Genomic DNA, 24,605 nt, shown 5'->3' with positions numbered 1-24,605 from the left:
GTTGAATGTGTCTGGGAGTCAACTTGCATCTCCTTTCTCCTTACTTCTTCATTCCTCACCAAGCAGTAGACATGGTGAAGCTCAAGTAATTCATCTCTCCCTAGAATCTGTGACCTTATACCTTCATATACAAGGTCAAGACCCGCCAGAAACTAGAAGGCTCTGCCCTCCTCAATCTGCTTGCCATGCCTCCCCTTATCATTGGCATTTTCCCAATCCAAAATCAAGTGGTGGTCAAACTCTTCCCAGAGGCCTTCTAGTGTTGCAAAGTAGGTTGCCACGGACATGTCTCTTTGCCTTAGGGCTGCAATGTCTTGGTTCAGCCTGTAGATTCTAGCATTGTTCTTTTTCTGGCCATATGTCTTAGATACTTTCTCCCAAATTTTAGCAGTTGTAGGGAAGTGGTGAACAGTTCTGGCCACCCTAGGAGTCATAGAGGCCAGCAACCAAGACATGACTGTGGCATTTTCCTTGCGCCACACGGTGTATTTAGGACTGCCAATTTCTAGTTGTTTCTTGTCTCCATCCAAATAGCCAGTGAGTTCACGAGAGGTAATGAACAGCATTGCAGAGACGGACCACTCTTTGAAGTTGTACTCATCCAGTAGCACACTTGTAATCTGCAAGCTGTGCAGATTAGGGTTTTCTAGGTTTGAGGACCTTGTGACAGGTCTGTTATCTCTAGAGGAAACTTCACCGGATAGTGAGGACATCCTGACTTCAGTCCAAGAGTTGTTCACAGTACTATAAGTGATCCTGTTAAGGACTGGCCAAAGTGGTACAGTAGCAAGTATCCAGTTCACAGTTTGGGTACAGTAGCAAGTGGTCACTGTGTTCACCCAGTAGCAAAGTAGAGGTCTGTAACTGAACCAGTTCACAGTGCTGGTAAAAGTTTAAGGCTGCAACTGTGTGGTGAAAAAGTTGCCGCAGTTCTGTAAGAGTCTTGTTGATGCACCGAGACTGCAACTGTAGAAGCTAATGCACCGAAACTGCAACTGTAGAAGAAGCTAAGTCCTTACCACTTGTTCTGCACAAGTCTTGCTGGAGCACGAAGCTGCAACTGTAGAGGAAGTTCTCCCCCTCTCGGCTAGTGCTAGGACTGCTGAATCAGCCCTCAACCAGGTCTGTCCTATACAGGCCTCTCTTAGTAGCCCAATAGCTACTACTTGTTGGAAATAATAGTAGGACATCTACTTCTGGGTCTTACTTCCCTTGAGTCCTACAACCAAGAGAAACCCTAGGTTCGAACTTGCTTTACTCTCTTACACTCCTAGGTCTTTACTGCAGCCACCCAAAAAAGGAAGAGAGAAGATGAAAAGATAGCAAGAGAAGAGAGTGCACCTGCTGAAACCAGGAAGGAGCTAATGCTCTGATACCATGTAATCTGAAGAGCTATACTCGAGGTAGCAAAGAGGAGAAGAGAATCACAGAACTGAAGAGAATGTCGAACTGTACTAGGCAGTCGACCAGTCTTTTATTTATAGATGAATATAGTACAAGGTACAAGAAATTACTGGGATGCCCCTAATTAGTGATGGGACACCCAGATGACTTAAATCACTAAACAGGATTAGGCCCATTAACACAGGTCCAGTTACAAGATAAGTTAAACATAAGACTGGGCTAATAAGAACTCTTATCAGCCGAACAACACTCTGACATTCTAACAATGCACAAACTCAAAAGGGTTATTGCTGCTATGATCCGGTTTTAGGGAAACAGTTTGTCTCCATGGATGTCACCTTCTTTGTGGAGACACCCTATTATCCTAGGGTTTCTCCTTAGGGGGAGAGTAGTGAGAGTGGGGCTGTTTTGAGTTTCTTTCCTTAGGGGGAAAGCACTGAGAGTGGAAGTGGGACTGGTAGAAGTGGGGCTGTTTTGAGTTTCTTTCCTTAGGGGGAAAGCACTGAGAGTGGAAGTGGGGCTGGTAGAAGTGGGGCTGTTTTGAGTGGGGTTGTTCCTTTACCTATTCCACTGGATAATGAAGGCTGTAGTGGTGAGGATGGTCAGAGGGAGCTGGAGTTGAGAGTCTATCACAGGCGATGCAGGCAGGTTGATCCTAGTCATCGGCAGTCCCGGCCAGCTCCAGTTCCTTCCGCGGCTCTAGATCCAGAGCCTACTGAGATACCTCTCACTGTTGCCCTTCCCCTCTTGTAGATGACCTTGATCTCCCTATTGTCATTCGCAAAGGGAAACGACATTGCACCACTTCTACAACTCACAGCATCTCACAGTTCTTATCCTATGATCGTTTATCTCCATCTTACCGGTCCTATCTCACTTCCATTGCCGATGTCCCTATTCCAAGAACAGTGCAAGAAGCCTTATCAGTTCCAGAATGGAAAGATGTAATGCAAGTCGAAATGGATGCCCTGTTGAAGAATAATACTTGGGCACTGGTTGACCCATTAAAAGGAAAGAAACCGGTGGGATGCAGATGGGTGTTCACTATGAAGCATAATGCTAATGGCTCTATTGAAAGGTACAAAGCCCGACTGGTTGCAAAGGGGTTCACTCAGACTTATGGTATAGAGTACTTGGAGACCTTTGCCCCAGTAGCCAAGATGACCACCATCCGAGTTCTGTTATCCCTTGCAGCAAATCATTCTTGGCCCCTGTTTCAGATGGATGTTAAAAATGCCTTTCTGAATGGAGACTTACAGGAAGAGTTTTACATGCAGTTGCCTCCTGGATTCTATGATACAGAGAGAGGTAAGAAGGTTTGCCGACTGAACAAGGCATTGTATGGTTTGAAGCAGTCACCAAGAGCCTGGTTTGATAGGTTCAGATTAGCCCTTGGAAGGTTTGGTTATGTACAGGCCCAGTCAGATCATACACTATTCATCAAGAGGGTGGAGTCCTCTCTAACACTACTTGCAGTATATGTTGATGATATTGTGGTGACAAGAAATGACAGTCATGAGATTGAGTCCCTCAAACAACTCCATCAAGAGTTTGAGGTGAAAGATCTTGGTGCACTACGGTACTTTTTGGGTATTGAGGTTGTTAGATCCAAGCAGGGGATTTTTATCTCTTAGAGAAAATATGTTCTAGATCTGTTGGCGGAAACTGGAAAGTTGGGTGTTAAACCGGCTGATACACCCATCGAACAAAATCACAAGATTAGTGCAGAGGGCGGGGAGTCTCTTGAAGACAAAGTTATGTTCCAACGGTTGGTTGGAAAGCTCCTATATCTCTGCCTCACTCGGTCGGATATCAGCTATGCAGTTAGTGTTGTTAGCCAGTACATGCACTCCCCTAGAACTTCTCATCTTCTTGCGGTAGAGAGAATATTAGCATACTTGAAGAGATGCCCGGGTAGAGGTATACTGCTCAAAAACAATAATCACATGAGGGTGGAAGTCTATACTGATGCCGATTGGGCTGGGAGTGTTGATGACAGAAGGTCAACCTCTGGATATTGTGCCCTTGTGGGAGGTAACCTTGTCTCTTGGAGGAGTAAGAAACAGAGTGTTGTTTCCCGCTCCAGTGCTGAAGCGGAATATAGGTCAATGGCTAATGGAGTGGCTGAAATCTTGTGGCTGAGGTCACTACTTGAAGAGTTGGGTATTGACTATGAAAAGCCCTTAATGCCGTATTGTGATAATCAGACAGCTATTAATATAGCCCACAACCCAGTGCAGCATGACAGAACTAAACATATCGAAGTTGATGACATTTTGTGCGAGAAAGGGTCACATCACAAGAAGTGTGTCTTCCGTACATCGCATCTAATATGCAGCTCACGGATATCCTCACCAAGGTTGTACCAAGGAAGAAGTTAGAGACAGACCTATCCAAGTTGGGAATGATAGATATCTACTCCCAACTTGGGGGGAAGGTAGAGAACACTGATGTGGGCCCCACTGCAGTGGTCCCCACTGTGTTCGTAGGACAACACGTGTAGTTATTTGTTCCAGTTATAGTAGTGTCGGTTTGAGTCAATTTGTTAATTCAGATGTTATTTATTTCAGCTTTTATTTACTTTATTTATTATGTAAGTACTAAGGGCAGATGTGTCCTTTCCATTATGTACTAAACATAACCTATAAATAATAAGAAAGTGGCAGCGGCAGATCTGTTAGAATCTGTCCCTCCTTTCAACCACTTGTGTTCTCCTGTTTCTCTTCTATTCTCTCTCCTTTCTCTCACTTTTCTTCTGTTTTGTAAACCTAAAACCTATTAGGATTCAAGACTGATTACAGTCTTGATCTTCTACTTACTTAAAGGCTTGACCCATCTTGTAAATGTACCCCAGTATCAACACAGATATGCCTAAAGGGGCATTTGAGAGTATAAGAGATCCTTTTGTTAATATATTTCTAGATACACCAACAAATAGCAAAAGGCACCATATCCAAAGAGTGGATCCATAGAACCCAACAAAAACTGAGACAGGAGCTAAGGTGACCCCTAGTCCAGGACAGCTCCAATATTTGAAGAGGTTCAATAACCCCAAAAGGGATAATAAAGAGAACAAAACCTGGAATGCAAATGCAAGATAAGAAAAGTTGGTTTGTGCTCTCTTCACCCTTGAAGAAAAGTCTTTAATCTCTGTTGGAGTCTCTTACATGTGCGCAATTATTTGAAGAACTACCTTCCAACAAAACACCTTGAACTTAGGAGAGATGCTTTCCAGATGGTTTTAACTGGTAAAGGTTGGGCTAAAGGGTTGCCTGGTTGGTTTGGTAGAGGATTTTGAAGAAAGACAAACAGAAGGACAAAGAAGACACGTTTTAAATATTCCAACAGGTTTATCACTTCTAATTGTTTCAGAGTCTCTCAAACCCCTTCTAAGACCTAAATCCCAAGAAATGCCCTCGTTAGCAATGTCTATACAAACTCAAAATTGATTATTAGATGACAAAGCAAGAATTCTAGGGTATTTTAGTCTCAAGGGCAAACCATTCCATCAAGAACCTCCCCAAAATATCTTGCAGGTCACCAATATAAGGATCATATCTAGTTGCTGTCAAAACAAGGGTGGATGTCCATACTAGCTTCCCATGAGCAATTAAGCATGACACCTCTAGTGGTGTCACATTTCAGATGTTACCAATCACAATTCTTTTTGTCAATGATTCAACACTTTATTAGAAGAACAAAGGAAAAAAGGACATCCTAGTAACCAAGAGGTCCCAAATTAGAGCACAGAAATAAAATACAACACAATACCACATGAAAGACCTTTACATAATTATAAAAATAAAATAAAATAAATGTTGAAATATTTGCAATAGGTTGAGAAGATCCACAAGAATGAGAAACATGAAGCATATGAAACAAACCTATCTGGCCAAGGAGCTCAATTTTCACACCATTGTGCTCAACCTTTTTTCCTAGAGTTGGTTCTATAGAAACCTGTATGTGATACCACACGAAAACTAAACTTTCAGCATAACAAGTTCGAGAAAAGAAAATCAATAAAAGTTTGAATACTATACATGAGCTCAAAAAGAATAGAAATCAACAAAACAAAAAGAAAACAGAATACCTCCCCAACAATGCTTTCTTGACTTTGGAACAAAGGAACCATTGCCACTTGACCATTTTCCTTCTTTAACGCAACCTTTTTTTTTTTTTTTTTTTTTTTGGGGGGGGGGGCAGAAAACAGACTTCAAAGTAAGAATCAATATAAATGTGATATCAAAATAATCAAGAAAAAAAATTCCAACATGGAGGGGGTGTAACAAATGAGAATTACTTGTAAAATTGTAATGTAAAAATAGGGTGTGGTTCCATCATAACTCAGAAGTCTGACGTCTCTGATTAGGGTGTGACTCCATCTAATTTACCATATAACAAAAGAGGGATCACAATGGAGTCTGATTCACTTGAGTGCGCATACCGTGTGGTTTCTGTTGCTGTGAATGAAGCTGCAAAGTTTACTGAAAGATTGACAGTGTTGGAGGCTTGCTTGATTCGGACACATAGGAGATGAACCAGATATTGATGCCTTAATGGCATGAGCAGCAGTTGAGTGGGGGAAGGAGAAGATTTTGGGCATTTGGAAGAGATGCAAATCAGTCCTCAAATATTAGGTGTAAATTTGAAGATTAGAAGAAAAAGGAATAAGAGAAATAAGAGCAACAACACAAAAGAAGAAGATGGCGAAAAGAGAAGGAAGAAGAAGTATCGAATTATCTTCCCTTTCTCCTCTAATCCCTTTTTTTATTAAGAATTAAAGTTAGAGTAATGACAAGTATGCCCTTAAGTGGGTGGCCAGCTAGGCAGTAACATAAAGAGATTTGTTACACCCCCTCAAGTGGGTGGCCAGCTAGGCCCATTAAGAGAGGCCCATTAGCTAACAATAAAAGAAAAGATATTACAAGAGAAGATACTAGGACCCATTCGGCCCAGTCTCTTTACACTCCCCCTCAAGCAGAGAATAGATGTCAATCATGCCCAGCTTGCTTATATAGTTTGTCATTTTCCCTCTTGGAACTCCCTTGGTCAAGATATCAGCCAATTGCTCGTCTGATGTGATGAATGGCAAACAAACTTTTCCTGAGGAAACTTTTTCCCTTATAAAATGTCTATCAACCTCAATGTGCTTAGTTCTATCGTGTTAAACAGGATTATGTGCAATGTTGATAGCTGCTCGGTTGTCATAGTAGAGCATCATTGGCTTCTCGTAGTCAACCCCCAATTCTTCTAAAAGAGATCGTAGCCACAGTAATTCTGACACACCATGTGCCACTGCCCTGTATTCTGCTTCAGCTGAGGATCTAGCAACTACAGACTGTTTCTTACTCCTCCATGACACAATGTTCCCAGCGACCAGAGCACAATAACCTGAGGTGGATGTCCTATCATCAATACATCCTGCCCAATCAGCATCAGTGAAAGATTCCAGCTTAATGTGTCCGTGTTTAGAAAATAGAATACATTTCCCTAGAGTACCTTTCAAGTAACACAGAACCCTTTCTGCAGTAGCTAAATAAGTATCTCTGGGAGAATGCATAAATTGACTAATAACACTTACTGCATAGGAAATATCTGGCCGAGCCATACAAAGATATAACAACTTCCCAAGCAGTCTCTGAAACACCCCCTTATCAGATAAAAGCTCACCATCTGTAGCAGAAAGCTTGTGACTAGGATCAATAGGGGTGGAGATTGGTTTAGCTCCAAGTTTACCAGTCCCAGCAAGGAGGTCAAGGACATATTTACGTTGAGAAATGAAGATACCATCCTTAGATCTAGCAACTTCAATGCCCAAAAAATACAAAGATCTCCCAAATCCTTGATCTCAAATTCAGAGTTGAGAAATCCTTTTAGTTTACTAACCTCTTGAGTATCATTACCCGTGACCACAATATCATCAACATAAACTATCAAGAAAGTCACCAGAGAGACATTTCTCTTCAAGAACAGGGTATGATCAAATTGAGTTTGTGTGTAGCCAAAGGAGACAAGAGCAGCCCTAAACCTCTCAAACCAAGCCCAAGGAGACTGTTTGAGACCATAAATAGATTTCTGCAGTTTACACACTTTGCCTTGCATTTCCTTCCCATACACCCCTAGAGGCAGAGATATATAGACCTCTTCATGCAGGTCTCCATTCAAGAAGGCATTTTTAACATCAAACTGGTGTAGGGGCCGATCAAAAGTAGCGACTAGAGATAACAAAACCCTGACTAAGGTCATCTTAGCGACAGGAGCAAATGTCTCAAGATAGTCAATGCCATACATTTGAGCGTAGCCCTTAGCAACCAACCTAGCCTTAAACCTCTCAATAGAGCCATTAGAGTGATATTTAATAGTAAACACCCATTTACAACCCACTGGTTCCTTCCCTTCAAGCAAGTCAACAATATCCCAGGTATGGTTCTTATGCAAAACATCCAGTTCAGCCATCATAGCATCCCTCCATTCAGGTTGAGATAAGGCTTCCGGTACGGACTTGGGTATCACATGGGAAGAAACAGATGCAAGAAAAGAGTAGTAGGAAGGAGAGAGAAGGTTGTAAGATAGGTGTTTGGAGATACAATGGGTTGTACACTTCCGCTTTCACTTGCGGAGAGAAATAGGAAGGTCAAGGTCTGGGAAAGCTGTAGATGAGTTAGAAGAAGGCTGACCTGTTACCTCAGAAATGATGGAAGGAGCAAGAAACTCTTCTGTGGGAGTGGAAACAACCTGCCCATGTCTGAATCTCTGCCTTTGGTACCACCTTTGGAGAACAAGAGGAGGAGAAATTATAGGAGAATGAGGTGGAGGAGGAGGAATAGGAATATCGAAGGTAAGTCCAGTGGGAGAAGTAGACACCTCATGATAAGACTCAAGAGGAATGGGAAGAGGAACAGCTGGAGACATAGCAAATGGCTCTTCAGATTTCTCCCCCTCAGGAGGAATGCTAAAGAAAGGAGTCAACTCAGCAAAGGTGACATCCCGAGATAAAAAACGGGTGCCACGAACTGGATCAAAGCAGCAATATCCCTTCTGTGTGGAAGCATATCCCGGAAAAACACATTTATGAGCCTTAGGTTCAAACTTGTGCCTTTGATGACTGTGAATATGCACATAGCAAGTGCACCCAAAAACACGGAGAGGAAGAGAAAAGATATCCTCATCCGGGAAGAAAAGGCTAAAGGGGGTTTTAAAGTCAATGACCCAGGAGGGCATACGGTTGATCAAAAAAGTAGCAATAAGAACAACATCTCCCCAAAATTTTATGAGAACATGGGAAGCAAACAAGAAGGATCTAGCAACTTCAACCACATGTCTGTTCTTCCTTTCCGCCACCCCGTTTTGTTGTGGAGTGTAGGAACAAGAACTTTGATGAATAACCCCAAAAGTTTCAAGATAGGTGGAGAGGGTTCTCTCAAAATACTCCTTAGCATTATCAGAACGGAATATTTTGATACGAGTGTTAAACTGGGTAAGGATGAATTCATGAAATTTTTGCACAATAGCTGGAACTTCATCCCTGGATTTCATGAGATAAATCCAAGTGTAATGAGAATAGTCATCAATAAAAAGGATAAAGTACCTGTAACCCCCCATAGTTGGCAAATGATATGGCCCCCACACGTCAGAGTGAAAAATATGAAAAGGAGAAAGAGATCTTTTATTGCTTACTGAATAGGAATGTCTACAATGCTTTGCCAATTCATACGACTCACAATGAAATGACACAAATGACTCAAAGCAGAAAAACGACAAATTACCAAATTGAAAGTGACACAACAAAATTTTGTTAACAGATTGACAAAACTGACTCTAAGGCAACTCCATGAGGTGGTCCCAAAGCTCGATCCGGTGTGTCCAGCAAGTATATTCCGTTCGCCTCATGGCCACTCCCAATCATCCTTTGAGATTGCAGGTCCTGAAAAACACAATGAGTGGGAAAGAAGGTTATGCTGCAATTCATGGATTTAGTTAAGCTGCTAACAGATAAAAGGTTTGTGTTAAGTTTAGGGACATGAAGGACAGAGGATAAATAAAGGGTGTCAGAGGTCTTTATATATCCTTTACCAGAGATGGGAGCAAGAGACCCATCAGCAAGGGATATTTTCTCTTTGCCAAAGAGAAGATGGTATGAGCAGAAGAGGTTAGACAGGCTGGTCATATGGTCTGATGCATCGAAATCAATAATCCAAGGGATTTTATGATTACCTGAAACTGAAGCATGATTTGCAGAAACACAAATACCTGAGTGAGCAAATGTTGATGAAGATGATGGGTTGTTGGAAGAGTGAGATGAAAAAATAGTAGCTTCCAAGTGATTTAGGAGCCTCCCATACTTTTCAAAATCCGCCTTCATTGCTACCAACTACTCAATGGTTGATTTCTCTTCACTCTCCTTATTTCCTCCTTCAGGTACTATAGAAACATTAGATGTCTTAGGCTCTCCTACTTGACTGCCCTTCTTAGAGCTGTTGTTATTCTTAAACCTATCAAGAAGAAGCTCAAGATGAAGCTTCCAGCAAGTGTTCTTTGTATGCCTCAATTTCTTGCAATATTCACATATCTGCTCCTTTTTCTTTGTAGGACCTTTAGCTTTATTCCAGCATGTGCAAAGTGTTATGTAGGTGGACCCTGCAACTGAACCTGCCGCCTACTCTCCTCACTACTTATCATAGCATATGCCTGGGAAAAAGTAACCTCAACTCTAGCCAGGATATTTTGCCTAATGATGTCAAACTCAGGGTTGAGTCCAGTGAGAAATTCAAACACCCTATTTCTCTCCACCAACTTCCTATACATTTCAGCATCATTCTTACTCTCCCATACAACTGTCTCCATAACATCAATTTCTTGCCATAGGGATTTCAGTATAGAGTAGTAGATTGCTACACTCTTCTCCCCTTGTCTTAGGTTCTTCACATCACTTTTCAACTTATAGACTCTGGCTACATTCAACTTATGTGAATAGGTCTCAGTAACACTGTCCCATATCTCCTTAGCCGAAGACATCCAAAGATAATGCTGACTTATATGAGGTTGCATAGAATTTACCAACCATCCTATGACAGTATAGTTCCTTTGCATCCATTTTTCAAATTCAAGGTCTACCTCTTCGGGTTTCACTTTACTACTTGTGAGATACCCGAGTTTTCCTCTACTACAGACATAAATTCTTATAGACAGTGCCCAAGCAAGATAATTTGTCCCACCTAGCTTGATTGTGGTTACACCAGCCAAAACGGAATCTACCGAGTCAAGGCTTGAAACCGGCACTTGCTTGAACTCACTTTTGTATGGCTCCATTAATCAAACGAAAATCAAAGAACCAGAAATTTTGTCTATATAAACTTACTTGAAGTCAAGCCAGAATCCAAATGCTTGAAAACTAGGGTTTTACTCCGTCCAGCTGTTGGGGAGGAAGAGAGAAGATGCAGCCGCTCCTACTAGACCTTCCCAATCTCTTCCAAACCTAAACCGCCCTCCTTTAAGAGTCACAAGACCCCTCCCAAGCATAGAGCGCCACACCCAAGCTTCACCTTTACCTGTACCTTCGAAAATCTCTAATCGGCTAGGGTTTTGGGCAGCAACAGAACAGCACCGCTTCTTGGCAATATCCAGTCAGATTTAAACTCTCCAAACCCTCTACCAACTAGGCCAGAGATCCTTTGTACCATAGAGAATCTATCTCTTCATACACTCTCTTAATCTAAGGGTGTACGGGAAAAGAAGAAAGAAAAAAAGGAGGAAATAGACCTTCTCTGATACCAAGATGCAAATCAGTCCTCAAATATTAGGTGTAAATTTGAAGATTATAAGAAAAAGGAAGAAGAGAAGTAAGAGCAGCAACACAAGAGAAGAAGATGGCGAAAAGAGAAGGAAGAAGAAGTATCGAATTATCTTCCCTTTCTCCTCTAATCCCTTTTTTTATTAAGAATTAAAGTTAGAGTAATGAGAAGTATGCCCTTAAGTGGGCGGCCAGCTAGGCAGTAACATAAAGATATTAAACAAAAAAGAAATAACAGGCCCATTAGCTAACAATAAAAGAAAAGATATTACATGAGAAGATACTAGGACCCATTAGGCCCAGTCTCTTTACAGGAAGCTGAAGCTGTTGTTTATGTTTCAGAATAAAGATGCAGCATATTGGGTGTTGAACTTTAAGGCGAGCAAAAACTTCTTGTGGTTTACACTTAAGGAGGTGGTTTCCAGCAGCAGGGGCGACCAACAGTGGTCAGAGGAGAACAGTTTGGATTGGAGTTTTGGGAATTCCTCTTCATGTTTGGTGCTTGCATACATTTAGGGCAGTTGGAAACTGCTGTGGAAAGCTTCTGAAACTTGACAACAGGAATAGGATTTGGGAGAAGATTGATGTAGTGAGAATGTTGATTGAGTTTACGATTTGAATAGTATCCCAACAGTAATCGAGTTTGAGTTTGCAGGGGAGATTTATGATTTGAGAGTTATAGTAGAAGGGGAAGATTTGATGTCTCTGTATTCACCTGATGAGAGAGAGTGGACTTGTGCAGATTTGGACAGAGGAGCAATGGGGGTCAAGTTGTAGGGGAACATTGTAGAGGGGAAGGAGAAGATGGAAGGTTGGTTTAGGGAAGAAGACAATGAGCTGGAGGGCAATCATGTAATTTCGATGCCTGATGTTTCAAGGGGCTTGAGAAGTTGGAAGGTCAGGTGAAGGAGTCAAGGGACAAAAGAGTAATTGTTGAGGCAGATGGTGTTAAGGTGGCAAAGGTCTGTAGTCACTAAGTGGAGGGAGAATTGTTTTTTGGAAAAGGAAAGGGTGTTGACCCAGGTGTCTAAGCTAGTAAGGTTATCGAAAAGGGGGTTTGATTTCAATAAAGGAGAAGAGGGAAGCACATTTGTTTGAGAGAAGAAGGTGGAAAGGCAACAATTGTATCTAGGGTTGAAAATAAGTTAAGTGGGGACCACTTCCTTAAGAAAAGTGATCTAAAAAGAGGAAGCCAGTGGAGTTGTCTAAGAGTTAAAAAGCAAGCTGGGCATGATTGGCATCTATGCTCAGCTTGAGGGGGAGTGTAGAGAGACTAGGCCGAATGGGCCCTAGTATCTGTTTTATGTTTAAGTAGTATGTTATTTATTTTGTATGTTAATGGGCCTGTTAACCTCTTTTATAAGTTCTTTCAAGTTCTTGCTTGGCTGGCTGCTGTATTCCTCTTTCTCTCTTCTTATTCTATTCTGCTGAATTCCTCTTTCTCTCTCATTCTTTTATACTTTAATCAAGTTCTTTATATCAGATTTAGAGGACAGATTTACTTCTCTCTACATTTGTCTTATTGGGAAAAAGGAAAAATAAATTGATTGATTGTTTATTCAACAACATTTGAAGTAGGGTTTTCTATCCATGATCATAAGAATTTGGAAAAAAAAGTTTCAATGCCAGCTGCAAACCTGATACAACCCTCCATCTGGGATTGAGGTTCACAATTAAGGCAAGCTCAAAAATGGTAGAAGAACAAATTGGCACCGTTCATTCCTGTTATGTAATGTTTCACTACAAGAGTAAAAGCGAAAGGAAGGCACTAACAAGATAACCTCCTTAGAGTCTTGGACAGCCAATCTTCATTCCTGTTATGTAATGTTTCACCACCAGAACAAAGCAAAGGGAAGGCATCAACCTCCTTAGAGTCTTTTTTGATGAATCAACCTCCTTAGAGTCTTAGACAACCTAATATAAGCGCCCCCCCCTCCCTTGCTTTAAAAACAGTAAACAGCATATAAACCATGCTTTACACCACTTGAATTTCATGTTCGTCTATCTTATGAGTGCAAACAGAAATGCTTATAATGTTCATTCCTTCACAATTAGGGCCATCTATCTTGGTCCTACCCACCAAAATTTAGAACCTTTAGTTGGCAATTGTTCGGAAGTGATCAAACATAGGTGATATGCTCTAGTTCCACAGAAAGACTTTTTCGTTCTCCTGCAATTAAAGCTTAGGAAAACTTTTGAACCTTAGTTTAATTCTAGATGGTTACCATCATCTAATGTATATTCTGGCATCAATTTCCTTCAAGAACTGAAAGGGGAAAGGTAATGTGGAGGTGCAAGAAGAGAAGAAATTCCATGGAGTATTTGAGAGAGGGAATGCTAGAATATTTTATAAGGAAAAAGCATAAACAGAAGTCACGACTTGGTTAGTTGCAATAAGGGTAGAACCATAGAACATTGAGTATGGGAATTTAGAAGAATGCCTATTGACAATCATCAAGGGTTTGTGACCCCATAACAGCTTCAGTAGCTATTCATTAAGGAAACATTGCCCTCCCAGAGTTGGGGGTACTTACATAGTCTCAACAGAAGAATTGATAACTACATTCTCAAATCCATCCAGGAATAGATAGACTTGCAATAAAGATTCCAACATTACTGCAAGGCCTTAAATTAGGCTATTCTCTTGATCTACAGAGAGAACTTTATGGCAGTGAAAAGGTGGGCGAGGAACCAATCAGACAACTCATGGACTCTTAAGACACTACACACAGAAAGGGGTCCAGAAGTAGATGGGTTTCGGTTTGGAGGCTAGAAACCAGAATGAACAGCTCACTAAAATAGGTTTGGAGGTTAGCTAACACCCCTAGCAGATGGTCCAACTAGAGAAAGGGCAGAGGAGGAAGTTGGGATCCACAAGCCAAGGAATGGTCCAGACTCCAGAAAGGGCAAAAAGCATTGTGATAAAGAGTGGTTCTTTGGATTCTCTAAAGATGATGGGATAGAAGCTGTCACATCAAGGTTAATGCTTTGATCTTGTTGGCTCCTAAAGCCAATTCCCAGCTTTTAGGTTGGATTGGGCAGTGCCACAGTGGATATTTTGTGCTCACTTCTTTTGGGCCTGCCGAGGGCTCTTTTGCACTTTTCTGGGGTTGGGATGTTGCTTTTCTGGGACAGTGCTACATGTGCATTGGGCCATGTAGGTGAAACTGTTTTCTACATGATATTTCCTTCTTAATAAATTTAAGTTATGATCAGGAAAAAAATAGGCATGATATGGTATCTGTACTACCTTTATTTTCTAAAGGGGATAGTCAGCCATCGGCCATAGGTCTTCTTTCTATTCCAAGAGAAGAAGGGTTTTAGTCTTAACGTATTATCACCAATTAACTGTTTCGATCTTATAACTGAAAATAAATAAGCAAACAAACTTGGCGCACATCTGGTCGCTATGACACAAAAACTAATGGTTTTATTAAGTGGAAACCCAACTAGTTTGGCTGTGAAAATTTCTCCAGGAAATAAGTGTTACTTTTAAATGCGTGAAAAGAACTGCAAATGCCATGGAAGATGCGTTAACTGAACAGGAGGCAAATAGGCAGCAATTATTTTGGGCTAAATTGCAAGGCTGGGCTTGGGGATTGCAGTCTAGTTGTTTTTGGATAATCCTATGAAAGTGGGAAACTTACCCACAGAATTGTAACCTCGAGTTTAATAAAATTTACCTTAGCTGATAAAATAAGCTACTGGTTTTATTTCTGATATGGAAAACAAATTTAACTGGGGGGGAAGAACACTATACAAAATGCAATTAATTAAGTACCTGTTTCCGAGTTCTTCCATCAGCAAATGTAACTGAAATGTTACATGGTGGTTTGAAAGCTCCAATAAGATAATTCTAGAAAAATAAATGCTCAAGTATTAGATGATTCAATTTCAGGGTCTCATAAAGATGTTGGTAACAACACCAAACTGCAAGTCTATGATTTCTCTGGTTATTATGAAATCTCACCATGATTTTACAAACAAATCCTAACCCAAGGCTTCATCAGATAAATCACCTACAAACATAAACACAGCCAAAAGTCAATATCAAGTTCAAATTGCTCTTGAAAAATAACTGATCCATACAACTGAACAACTTCTAAACAAGGATCAAGTAATGCAACCAGAAGATTCAAATAGTCCTCTTAGTCATTCACTGCCCAATACAATACAAACTCCATAGCTATGATTGACAATGCAACATGATAACTAAAGAAATTCAGAACTTGACCTCATTTTTGAACATCTAGATCACACTTACAGACAGAAAAAGACCCAGGGCATTTTCCTTACAGGCCACTGTAGATAAACTTCAAAACCTTTGGTACAGACTACCCTACCCTATGCATGGTATTGTGTTGTGATAGAATAATTCCTTTTCCTCTTAAATATTTATTATTTAAGTACTTACATATTGTGGTGAAATAAAACAGTCGTGCCAGAGAATGAAATTTAACTGCAACTAGCAATGGCAAGAAAAGACCTAGAATATATACAGAGACTCACACAGTGGTATTAAGCTGGAAGAGCACAAGAATCTCAAGCATATCAATGAACATGCAAAAGGGGAGTTGTTGAGAGGCAGCAGAAGCACTAAAAGTTACATCTTTTTATAGTAATGTCAAAAATTTATAAAAGAAAAGAAATACATAGGAGATGAATAAGATAAACGGAAGAAGGAAAAAAAATGAAAGGAAAATACCTCTAAAAGGAACAAAGAGTGGAAGAAAATGACCACACCCCAGCTCTAATGCCTTATACATTAAGCATTGTGAATAAACCCTAGTTCATTCTAGGTTAAAGCAGAGAAGAAGGAAGAAGAAAGAAAAGAGAAAGAAGGAGAAGAATGGTCGGCCAGACTAGAAAAGAGAAAAGTGAAAGTCACCCTCTCCTAGCCGACCCACTTGACTTTTATTCATAAAACTTAAGTTACAAGAAAGACAATGTTGTCCCTCATAGAAGATGCGACACATAACTTAAACTCAGATACAATAGACATTTCACTTTCAATAAGATACACCAGAATGACCAAAATACCCCTGACTCAAGCATTCTAACACTCCCCCTCAAGCTGGAGAGTATATATCATATAGTCCCAGCTTGTTACAAATGTAATCTATTCTTCCCCGAGACAATCCTTTTGTGAAGTGATCTGCCCACTGATTTCCTGAGCTCACATGAGATGTAGTTATTACCCCACTTATCACTTTCTCTCTCACAAAGTGACAATCCACCTCAATATGTTTAGTTCACATGTGGTATGAGCCATAGCCCTGTATTCTGCTTCCGCACTACTTCTTGCCACCACTGTTTGCTTCTTGCTCTTCCATGTTACAAGATTGCCACCTAGGAAGGTACAATACCCTGTGGTTGACTTCCTGTCTGATATAGAGCCAGCCCAATCAGCATCTATGTACCCTACTATCTCAAGAGTTCCTCCCTTTTGGTATAACAAACCACGACCTGGAGCACCCTTTAGGTACCCAACAATTCTCAGAACAGCTTCCCAGTGAGGAACCCGGGGATGTTGCATAAACTGACTCACCACATTCACAGCAAATGATATATCTGGTCGGGTAATGGTCAGATAGTTCAACTTTCCCACCAACCTTCTGTATCTTCCAGGATCATCAAACTCTTCACCCGCATCCACACTTAGCTTGGCATTGAGTTCCATAGGAGTCTTTGTTGGTTTAGCACCTAACAACCATGTTTCTTCAAGTGGATCAAGAACATATTTCCTCTGACATAGGTTGATCCCCTGTTTTGACCTCGCAACTTCTACTCCTGAGAAGTACTTTAGCTTCCCCAGATCTTTCGTATTGAAGTGATCCTGTAAGAATTTTTTCAGTCTGTCAATTCCATTGCTGTCACTCCCAGATATGACAATATCATCCACATACACGACTAGCAAGAATTTTCCATCTTTTGAATTATAGCTGAACACAGAATGATCAACCTGACACTGTTTCATCCCAAAGGCCTTCACCACTTCACACTCACCTCCTCAACAAGATCACCATGTAGAAAGGCATTTTTTATGTCAAGTTGTAGGAGAGGCCAATCATACATAGTAGCCAATGAGATCAACACCCGAACTGAGCCAATTTTAGCCACAGGAGAGAATGTCTCCATATAGTCCACACCATATAACTGACAATAGCCCTTGGCCACCAACTGTGCCTTCAATCGTTCCACACTGCCATCAGGAAGATGCTTCACTGTATAAACCCATTTACACCCAACAGTGTGCTTACTAGGAGGAAGGGTGGTGAGTTCCCACGTGTGATTATGTTGTGGAGCAGAGAGTTCTTCTTCCATGGCTTGCCTCCACCCTGGGGAGGTAAGGGCTTCCTGTACAGTCTTGGGAATGGGAACCGATTAGAGTAATGATATAAACTTACAATGAGAAGCAGAAAGGTGAGTAGTGGAAACATAGTCTAAAATGGGATGAGAAGTATAAGTACGTTTACCTTTCCGCAAAGCAATAGGAAGATCAAGATCTGAGGGAGAAGGAGCAATAGCAGGATCTGTCGACAGGTGCTGAAGTGGAGGAGGGACCGAAGCACTTCTGCGGGTATACACTTGAGTAATTGGCGGCCTCTCTGTAGTAACAGGCATATGATGTGCATCTGCAGTAGGTATGGGAGCTATGGGAAGAGGGTCCATAACCGGTACAGGAAGAGGAACCACAGAGGGAGAAGAAGAGACCCCGACATCTGAGAAAAATGGAACTGGTTCAAAGAAAGTGAAATCACAGCACACAAACGATTTATGAAATTTTGGGTTATAACACTTATACCCTTTCTGAGTCCTCGAGTAGCCAAGAAAAATACACTTCGTAGCTCGAGCATCTAACTTGTCTACTCCAGGCCCCAAGTGTTGAACAAAATAAACACAACCAAAGACTCTTGGGGTGAGAAGAAAGGGAGACAAAGTGGGAAACAACACGGAGAAAGGGGATTGACTTTCAAGGATTGACATGGGCATCCGATTTATCAAAAAACAGGATGTAAGAACAGCATCACTTCAAAAATGCTTTGGGACATGCATATTGATCATCAAGGACCGAGCAGTTTCAAGAAGATGTCTATTTTTCCGTTCAGCTACACCGTTTTGTTGCGGGGTGTAGGCACAAGAAGTTTGATGAATTATTCCATGATGTTCTAGGTATTGTTGAAATGGTGAGGAGATGTATTCTTTAGCATTATCAGAGCGAAGTATTTTCAAATGAACACCAAATTGAGTGCGTATTTCAGCATGAAATTTCTGAAAAATAGAGAACAATTCACTGCGGTCTTTCATAAGATAGATCCATGTCATCCTTGAAAAGTCATCAACAAAGATTACAAAGTACTTAAACCCATTGTATGACACAACTTTAACTGGACCCCATACATCAGAATGAACTAAAGCAAAGGGACTAGAGACACGACTATCAATTCTTGGACTAAATGAGACTCGATGATGTTTTCCCAACTGACATGACTCACAATCTAACGATGAAAGATGACTCAATGAAGGGACTAGCAGCTTCAAAGACTTGAGAGAGGGATGACCGAGTCTGCAGTGCCATTGGAAAGGAGTAACAACTGAAAAGCCATTGGGGGGCCACCACCATCAAGGTAATACAAACCACTTGCTTCATGCCCTCCACCAATCTTCTTCCCCGTCTTGAGATCCTGAAACACACAAGAAGAAGGATAGAAGGTTACAGAACAATCAAGAGACTTGGTTAATCTGCTAACAAACATAAGATTAAACGGAAACTTAGGAACATATAAAACAGATGCTAAAGACATGGAGGAGAAATCAACATCACCAACACCACAAATAAGAGATGTAGAACCATTAGCAAGAGTAACTGACTGAGATGTGGAGGAGAGAGAAAGGGAAGAAAATACATCAAGAGTCCCAGACATATGGTCCGAGGCTCCGGAATCAATGATCCAGGGTAAGGCTTTGGAAGCCAAGCAAGCCATACCTGAATGGGCAAGTGTAGCTATGTTCTGCTGAGATGTTTGAAGGAACTGCTCATACACTGCCCGTGGTACACTCACCATTTACTGCCCGGAAGCACAAGCGGGTGTGGAGGGTGTTGGGACAGTTTGCTGGCTTTCAGTAATGGTGCTACTACTCTTAGATGTAGCATGGTTAGCCCAAGTGTTGGGTGGACCACGCAAATCATAGCAGAAATTAACTGTGTGCCCCTCTAAGCCACAGTGTGTACATTTTCTCTGAGCATTACTCCTTCCTCTTCCACGGCCTCCCCCTGACTCTCGGCCTCCAGTCCGGCCACTAGCCCGGTTAAATATGTGTCCACCACGGTTGCTTGGAGGGCCACTACTGCCACCACCACTTTTACTTCCACGGCCACTCCCTTTAGTCACTACCAAACCAGATCTGTCAGAGAAGGAAGAATGTTCCACCGGCTCAATGGATGTCCTTTTGAGACGGGCAAAAACTTCTTCAAGTGAAGGGAGAGCTGATCCCCCCAATATTTGTGCTCTGATAGGCTCATACTCAACCTTCAAGCCCACAAGAAACCTAGTCACATCAAGTTGTTCACGTTGCTTTTGTTGGATCTGGACATCTGATGTTAGAGGGTGATACACATTTAGCTCATTGCGGATGTTCCTCAAACTTGCATAGTACTCCTCTAAGCTTTGACTTCCTTGCTTCAAATTAAAGTACTCTTGATACAACTGATATACCCTAGTTGTGTTGTCTTGTTTAGAGTACAACTTTTTAGCATGATCCCAGATCTCTTTGGCTGTATCTAGGAACATGAAGTTCACACTAATCTTTGGTTCCATGTTGTTCCAAAGCCATGTCATTATTTGTGCATCATCTTGTTCCAATCACTAAACCCAGGAGAATTAGAGGAAGGTTTCTCCTCCCTCACATGTTTTGCTTTCCTCTTGGCCTTCAAGAACACCTCCACAGATTTTGCCCATGGTACATAGTTCTCACCATTCAACTTGATGGATGTCATTTGAACACTTATATAATCTGAAGAAAGCATGATGCTGGTTTTGTTGTCATTCCCATCTACGGAAGAAGCCATCTCCATTATTTCACCTTCAAGTATACAACACAACCACACACTCTTTCACACGGCTTATCTCACTTATAGCACCACCAATCCCAGCTTTAAATACACATTACACACCACACACTAAGGCTGAAATCACTCAGTCTTCACATCAAATACCTGGGCTGCACACTGCAAAACCATTCACCACCACACATTAAGACTGAAATCACTCAGTCTTCACATCAAACACTTGGGTTGCACACTGCAGAACTGATTACACACAAGGTCTAGGACCCAACCACCACTACCACCAATCACCACGACACAACCACCACCAAACTACTGCTGTTGTGAACCTCAGCAGTCGACAACTCTTCTTTAAACATACATATCAGTCACACCACCAAACTACTGCATATCAGTCACACCAAGCATCACCACAACCAACTCCTAAAGCAACAAGAGAACATTTACAGTCCCTTACTTGGACAAACAACAGTAGTGTTCATACCTGTCCACATTCAGCCCTTTTCAATACTGAATAGAGGGTTTAGTATACCACTTTAACGACCACCACAGCAAGGACTGGAGACATTCTCACCTCCAGACCCACAAAACGACAGCTCCTTTTCAGCCCCTTATCAAACCTCCACTCAGGTCAATAGAAAATGAAGAAGACGACTGTGAAAGCTGGCGGCAAACCCAGAAAGAGAACAGCAACAAGAAAAAAAATAAGGATACGACCTTACAGCTCTGATACCATGTGAATAAACCCTAGTTCATTCTAGGTTAAAGCAGAGAAGAAGGAAGAAGAAAGAAAAGAGAAAGAAGGAGAAGAATGTTCGGCCAGACTATAAGAGAGAAAAGTGAAAGTCACCCTCTCCTAGCCGACCCACTTGACTTTTATTCATAAAACTTAAGTTACAAGAAAGACAATGCTGTTCCTCATAGAAGATGGGACACATAACTTAAACTCAGATACAATAGACATTTCACTTTCAATAAGATACACCAGAATGACCAAAATACCCCTGACTCGAGCATTCTAACAAGCATTATACAAAATCAACCCCCTAAACATACTGAAAACTGAAGCCAAAAATGATATTTACAGCCTCCCATGAAAGGAAACCTCCTACTATGATGCTAACCAGAAGCAAATCAAATGCTCCAACCAGAAAAAAGAACCAGACCTCAAAACACCCCAAAGAACAAAATGCATCCAAGTGTCCAACCTCCATCCTGTTAAGTCACTAGAGACTCTTCACTTCTTAACCCCTCTCGTTATTGTGCTTGCCAACTTACTTCACTCAGATATCCTCACCCCGGGATGTCAGTCTTTCTGCAACCTCTCCCCCTGATAAGGATAGGTTCCACCACATCCCAATAGAGCAATTTACTCCCTTCTGAAGCAACCTCCTCAGGATTCAGCATTGGTACAATCTCACCAAACTGCTCTGTCTTCTTTCCATCTTATTTAGTAGCTTGCTCCCTCTAGCTCCCTAAAATTAAATGCACATACACTTCACATGCAAAGAATAGCATCCCCAAGGATTTTGTTACCTTAACTCCATGTTGCAGAATCCAGAATCTGCTTCACTAGTAATTTCTTATTTATCTTTGAAATCTCATCCAGAAGAGGCCCTTTATCCCTCAACTCTCTCCAACACCCTTTTCCACCTTATTCAATAATGTGGAAGTTCTAATAAGATTTTCCTATAGTTCCTTCACTAATGAGAACCAAATAATGAGATGGAAATCCTCTCATCCTCCAAATCACCAACATCCTAAATATCTCTATATCAAACTTTCCATGACAAACAGCACTATGGACATGAGGTGTCGCCTATGCTTCACCCATAGCTTCCCTCTTCCAAAAAATGAGATTGATGAAATGCAAAATTAAACCTGCCCCTCCTACCAAAACCAAATCCTCGCCCCACACCCTTGTGAAGGAAAATCGACCACCAAACCCTATCCAGAAGAATCCTTAGCTAAAGTAAGAACGAAATTAGCATATTTGAGATTCAGATCCACTTCTTTATGCAACTTGTCACCCCCATCCTCAATACCGCTCAGTTACCATAAGAATAACATAATACTAACATTCAAGTAGCGTATAAATACACACAACAACAGAGGATGAAGTTCTGGACTTCTCAGCAAACTCCTGCAAGGCAAAGGAAAATTAACCCATTCTGTTATTAAGAAAAGGTAAAGTATATTTGTATTTATGAGGTATAAATGGGAGAGACTCCCAATACAGCGAGTGATTGTACATTCTTGGACAACCTCGAAAAAAAATTCAAACAGTGTGAGTGCATCTTTTCAAATATTTTGCAATTTCTTCCCATCCAAATGGTCCAAAGGATGCCAGCTGGAAACAAATGCCACACAAGTCTGCCTCTTCTGTTCAGCCTAATAATATACAAACTGTTAAGGAAGTCATGGGTAGACTTTGGGAAGACCCAGCTCAAGTGGAGGCTAGCAAGAAGATGAGCCAAAAGTATGCCTGCTTACATGCCAATGCATAAAGAGATGATCTGCAGTTTCCAATTCAGAACTGCAAAGAGAACAGTTGGTGGATGGAAGGTTTATACTTCTTTTGATAAGATTATCTTTGGTTACACATTTTCCAAGAGAGGCTGTCCAGACCAGGAAGGTCACATTACATGGAACTTTACACACCCAGACAGATACGTGGGGGGAGTTAATAGGAGCAGATTTGTTATGACTGTACATAGATTTGACTGAGAGACATCAAGATTTATTCCACCTCCAAACTCTGTCGTCCTCACTGTTACTGTTCAGCTGGTAATTTTGGAGATTATTGAGAAATTCCTCTAACTTCCCAACCTCACAATCTTGAAGATTTCTTCTATGTTTATGGGGCCATACACCATTTGATCCAGAACCAGAGAACATTTGTGCCACTGATCTTCCTTGTTTTCTGCAATTTTAACTCAACCCATTCTCTTTCTTCATGATATACTCTAAAGTCGGGAAGAACAATAACTCAATTGAGAATCACAAGCAAATGTTTCCTTGGTTTCTGTCTGTCCAAGTCCCCAAACAAAGTGCAACAGGATAATGTTTTCATGGGGAGTTTGTCCTAGTAAAGATGCAAAGAGTCAAATAGGCTTCTATAAGATTTTGTGGAAAGTACAAACTACAAAGTGGAGAATGCTTAGAAAACAAAACTGTTGTATGAATGATACCGAGTTGGAAGATAAATATGGTGCATGATTGCAATTGACTTGGTTGTAAACGTATAGAACAATATCTTGATAAATCAATGCCCTAAAGTGGAAAATGGGGAGATACTGCCACATTGTCAGATGGTTAGGCATCCATTGCAAAGAAGTTAAGGTGAGCGTTCATCTCATTACTACAGTGTTTTGTGATATTCTCATATTGTCGATAGGAGGTAGGGTATCTGAGTACGCAAAGGATGAGCTAAAGGCAACATGTCTCAAGCGTTAATTCACCAATCATGGAACTACCTATGTATTCAACCACCTTTGGGCACTCTATTTCAAGGAAGTAAAAATTCAGTGAGTTCCTGTCTTCTTATTCAAAAGACTCCGCGATATTTCTCAGATATTCCGATCGACCAGGCAAATTTCACATTCAATTGGATCAATCGTTTGGAAATAGAAAACACTAAATTTTGTAATCTATGAATGCAAAAGAACATCACTAATTCGTGTTTGCAACTAAAATCAATAACTATTGAAAATATATAGCTAAAACAGATAATTGAGAAAGACCATTTCTGCATTTCCTTCAACTCTTTTGAGCTTAGGTACCCATCTCCATTCACCGCGAGCAAACCACATTATAACGGTAAATATATCAATGATTTAACTAAAAAACTCAGTTACACATATTTTGTTGACATGTGATCAACGAGATTGAGAGATCAGTACCCAGGTAGAGCCCAGTCAACAAACTGCTTGTCATCTCAAATTACGAAGAAGCCTTAATCACTAGATCGGCTTATCAGAACAACTACAAAATCCCGACGCAACTCAGAGAGAAAGCGATAGACTCAACAGCAGAGAGAAACAGCTGGCAGGTAATAAAAGAGGGAGCAGCAGAACTTACCGGAGAAGAGGAGTTACCGGCGCCGGCGCCGGCGCGATGGTACTACTTCAATTGCGGTGGAGCAGAACAGAAGTTCAGGAACCAAGGAAAATTTGCCAATGCACCAAATTTTCAATTGAAGTCCTCGCCCCAGTTGTGAAACTGTCGAAGAACATTAATTTTTTTTTTTCTCGAAGATCTAAACATGAAATCTTCCCTTCGCAAATTGCATCATTAGGACATGAAACGAATCGGATCTGGACAGGTCCGGAAAAGGTCTGTATC

General features: G+C 41.1%; 1 protein-coding gene across 2 annotated transcripts in view; it reads right to left on the bottom strand.

The window, feature by feature from the left end:
- The window catches only part of LOC148843343 (vacuolar protein sorting-associated protein 26A), a 69,875-nt gene extending 45,270 nt beyond the window's left edge, over nt 1–24,605 (bottom strand). Inside the window, exons 1-6 of one of the 2 annotated variants that reach the window (XM_088959577.1) lie at nt 24,342–24,605; nt 24,164–24,245; nt 15,165–15,213; nt 14,976–15,050; nt 5,495–5,569; nt 5,289–5,361 (exon numbers count right to left, since the gene is read on the bottom strand). In XM_088959577.1, coding sequence (XP_088815703.1) covers nt 5,289–5,361; nt 5,495–5,569; nt 14,976–15,050; nt 15,165–15,167 — 226 coding nt within the window. In that variant the 5' untranslated portion in view covers nt 15,168–15,213; nt 24,164–24,245; nt 24,342–24,605. The remainder of the gene's footprint in view (nt 1–5,288; nt 5,362–5,494; nt 5,570–14,975; nt 15,051–15,164; nt 15,214–24,163; nt 24,246–24,341) is intronic. The other variant, XM_088959576.1, reaches the window with a different exon arrangement.

Source organism: Nelumbo lutea, chromosome 8, assembly GCF_056320005.1.
Source record: "Nelumbo lutea isolate HS-2025 chromosome 8, American lotus-T2T, whole genome shotgun sequence".
Classification (NCBI taxonomy): Eukaryota; Viridiplantae; Streptophyta; class Magnoliopsida; order Proteales; family Nelumbonaceae; genus Nelumbo; species Nelumbo lutea.
The sequence above is the reverse complement of the archived record's forward strand: the minus strand, read 5'-3'. Positions and strand labels throughout refer to the sequence as shown.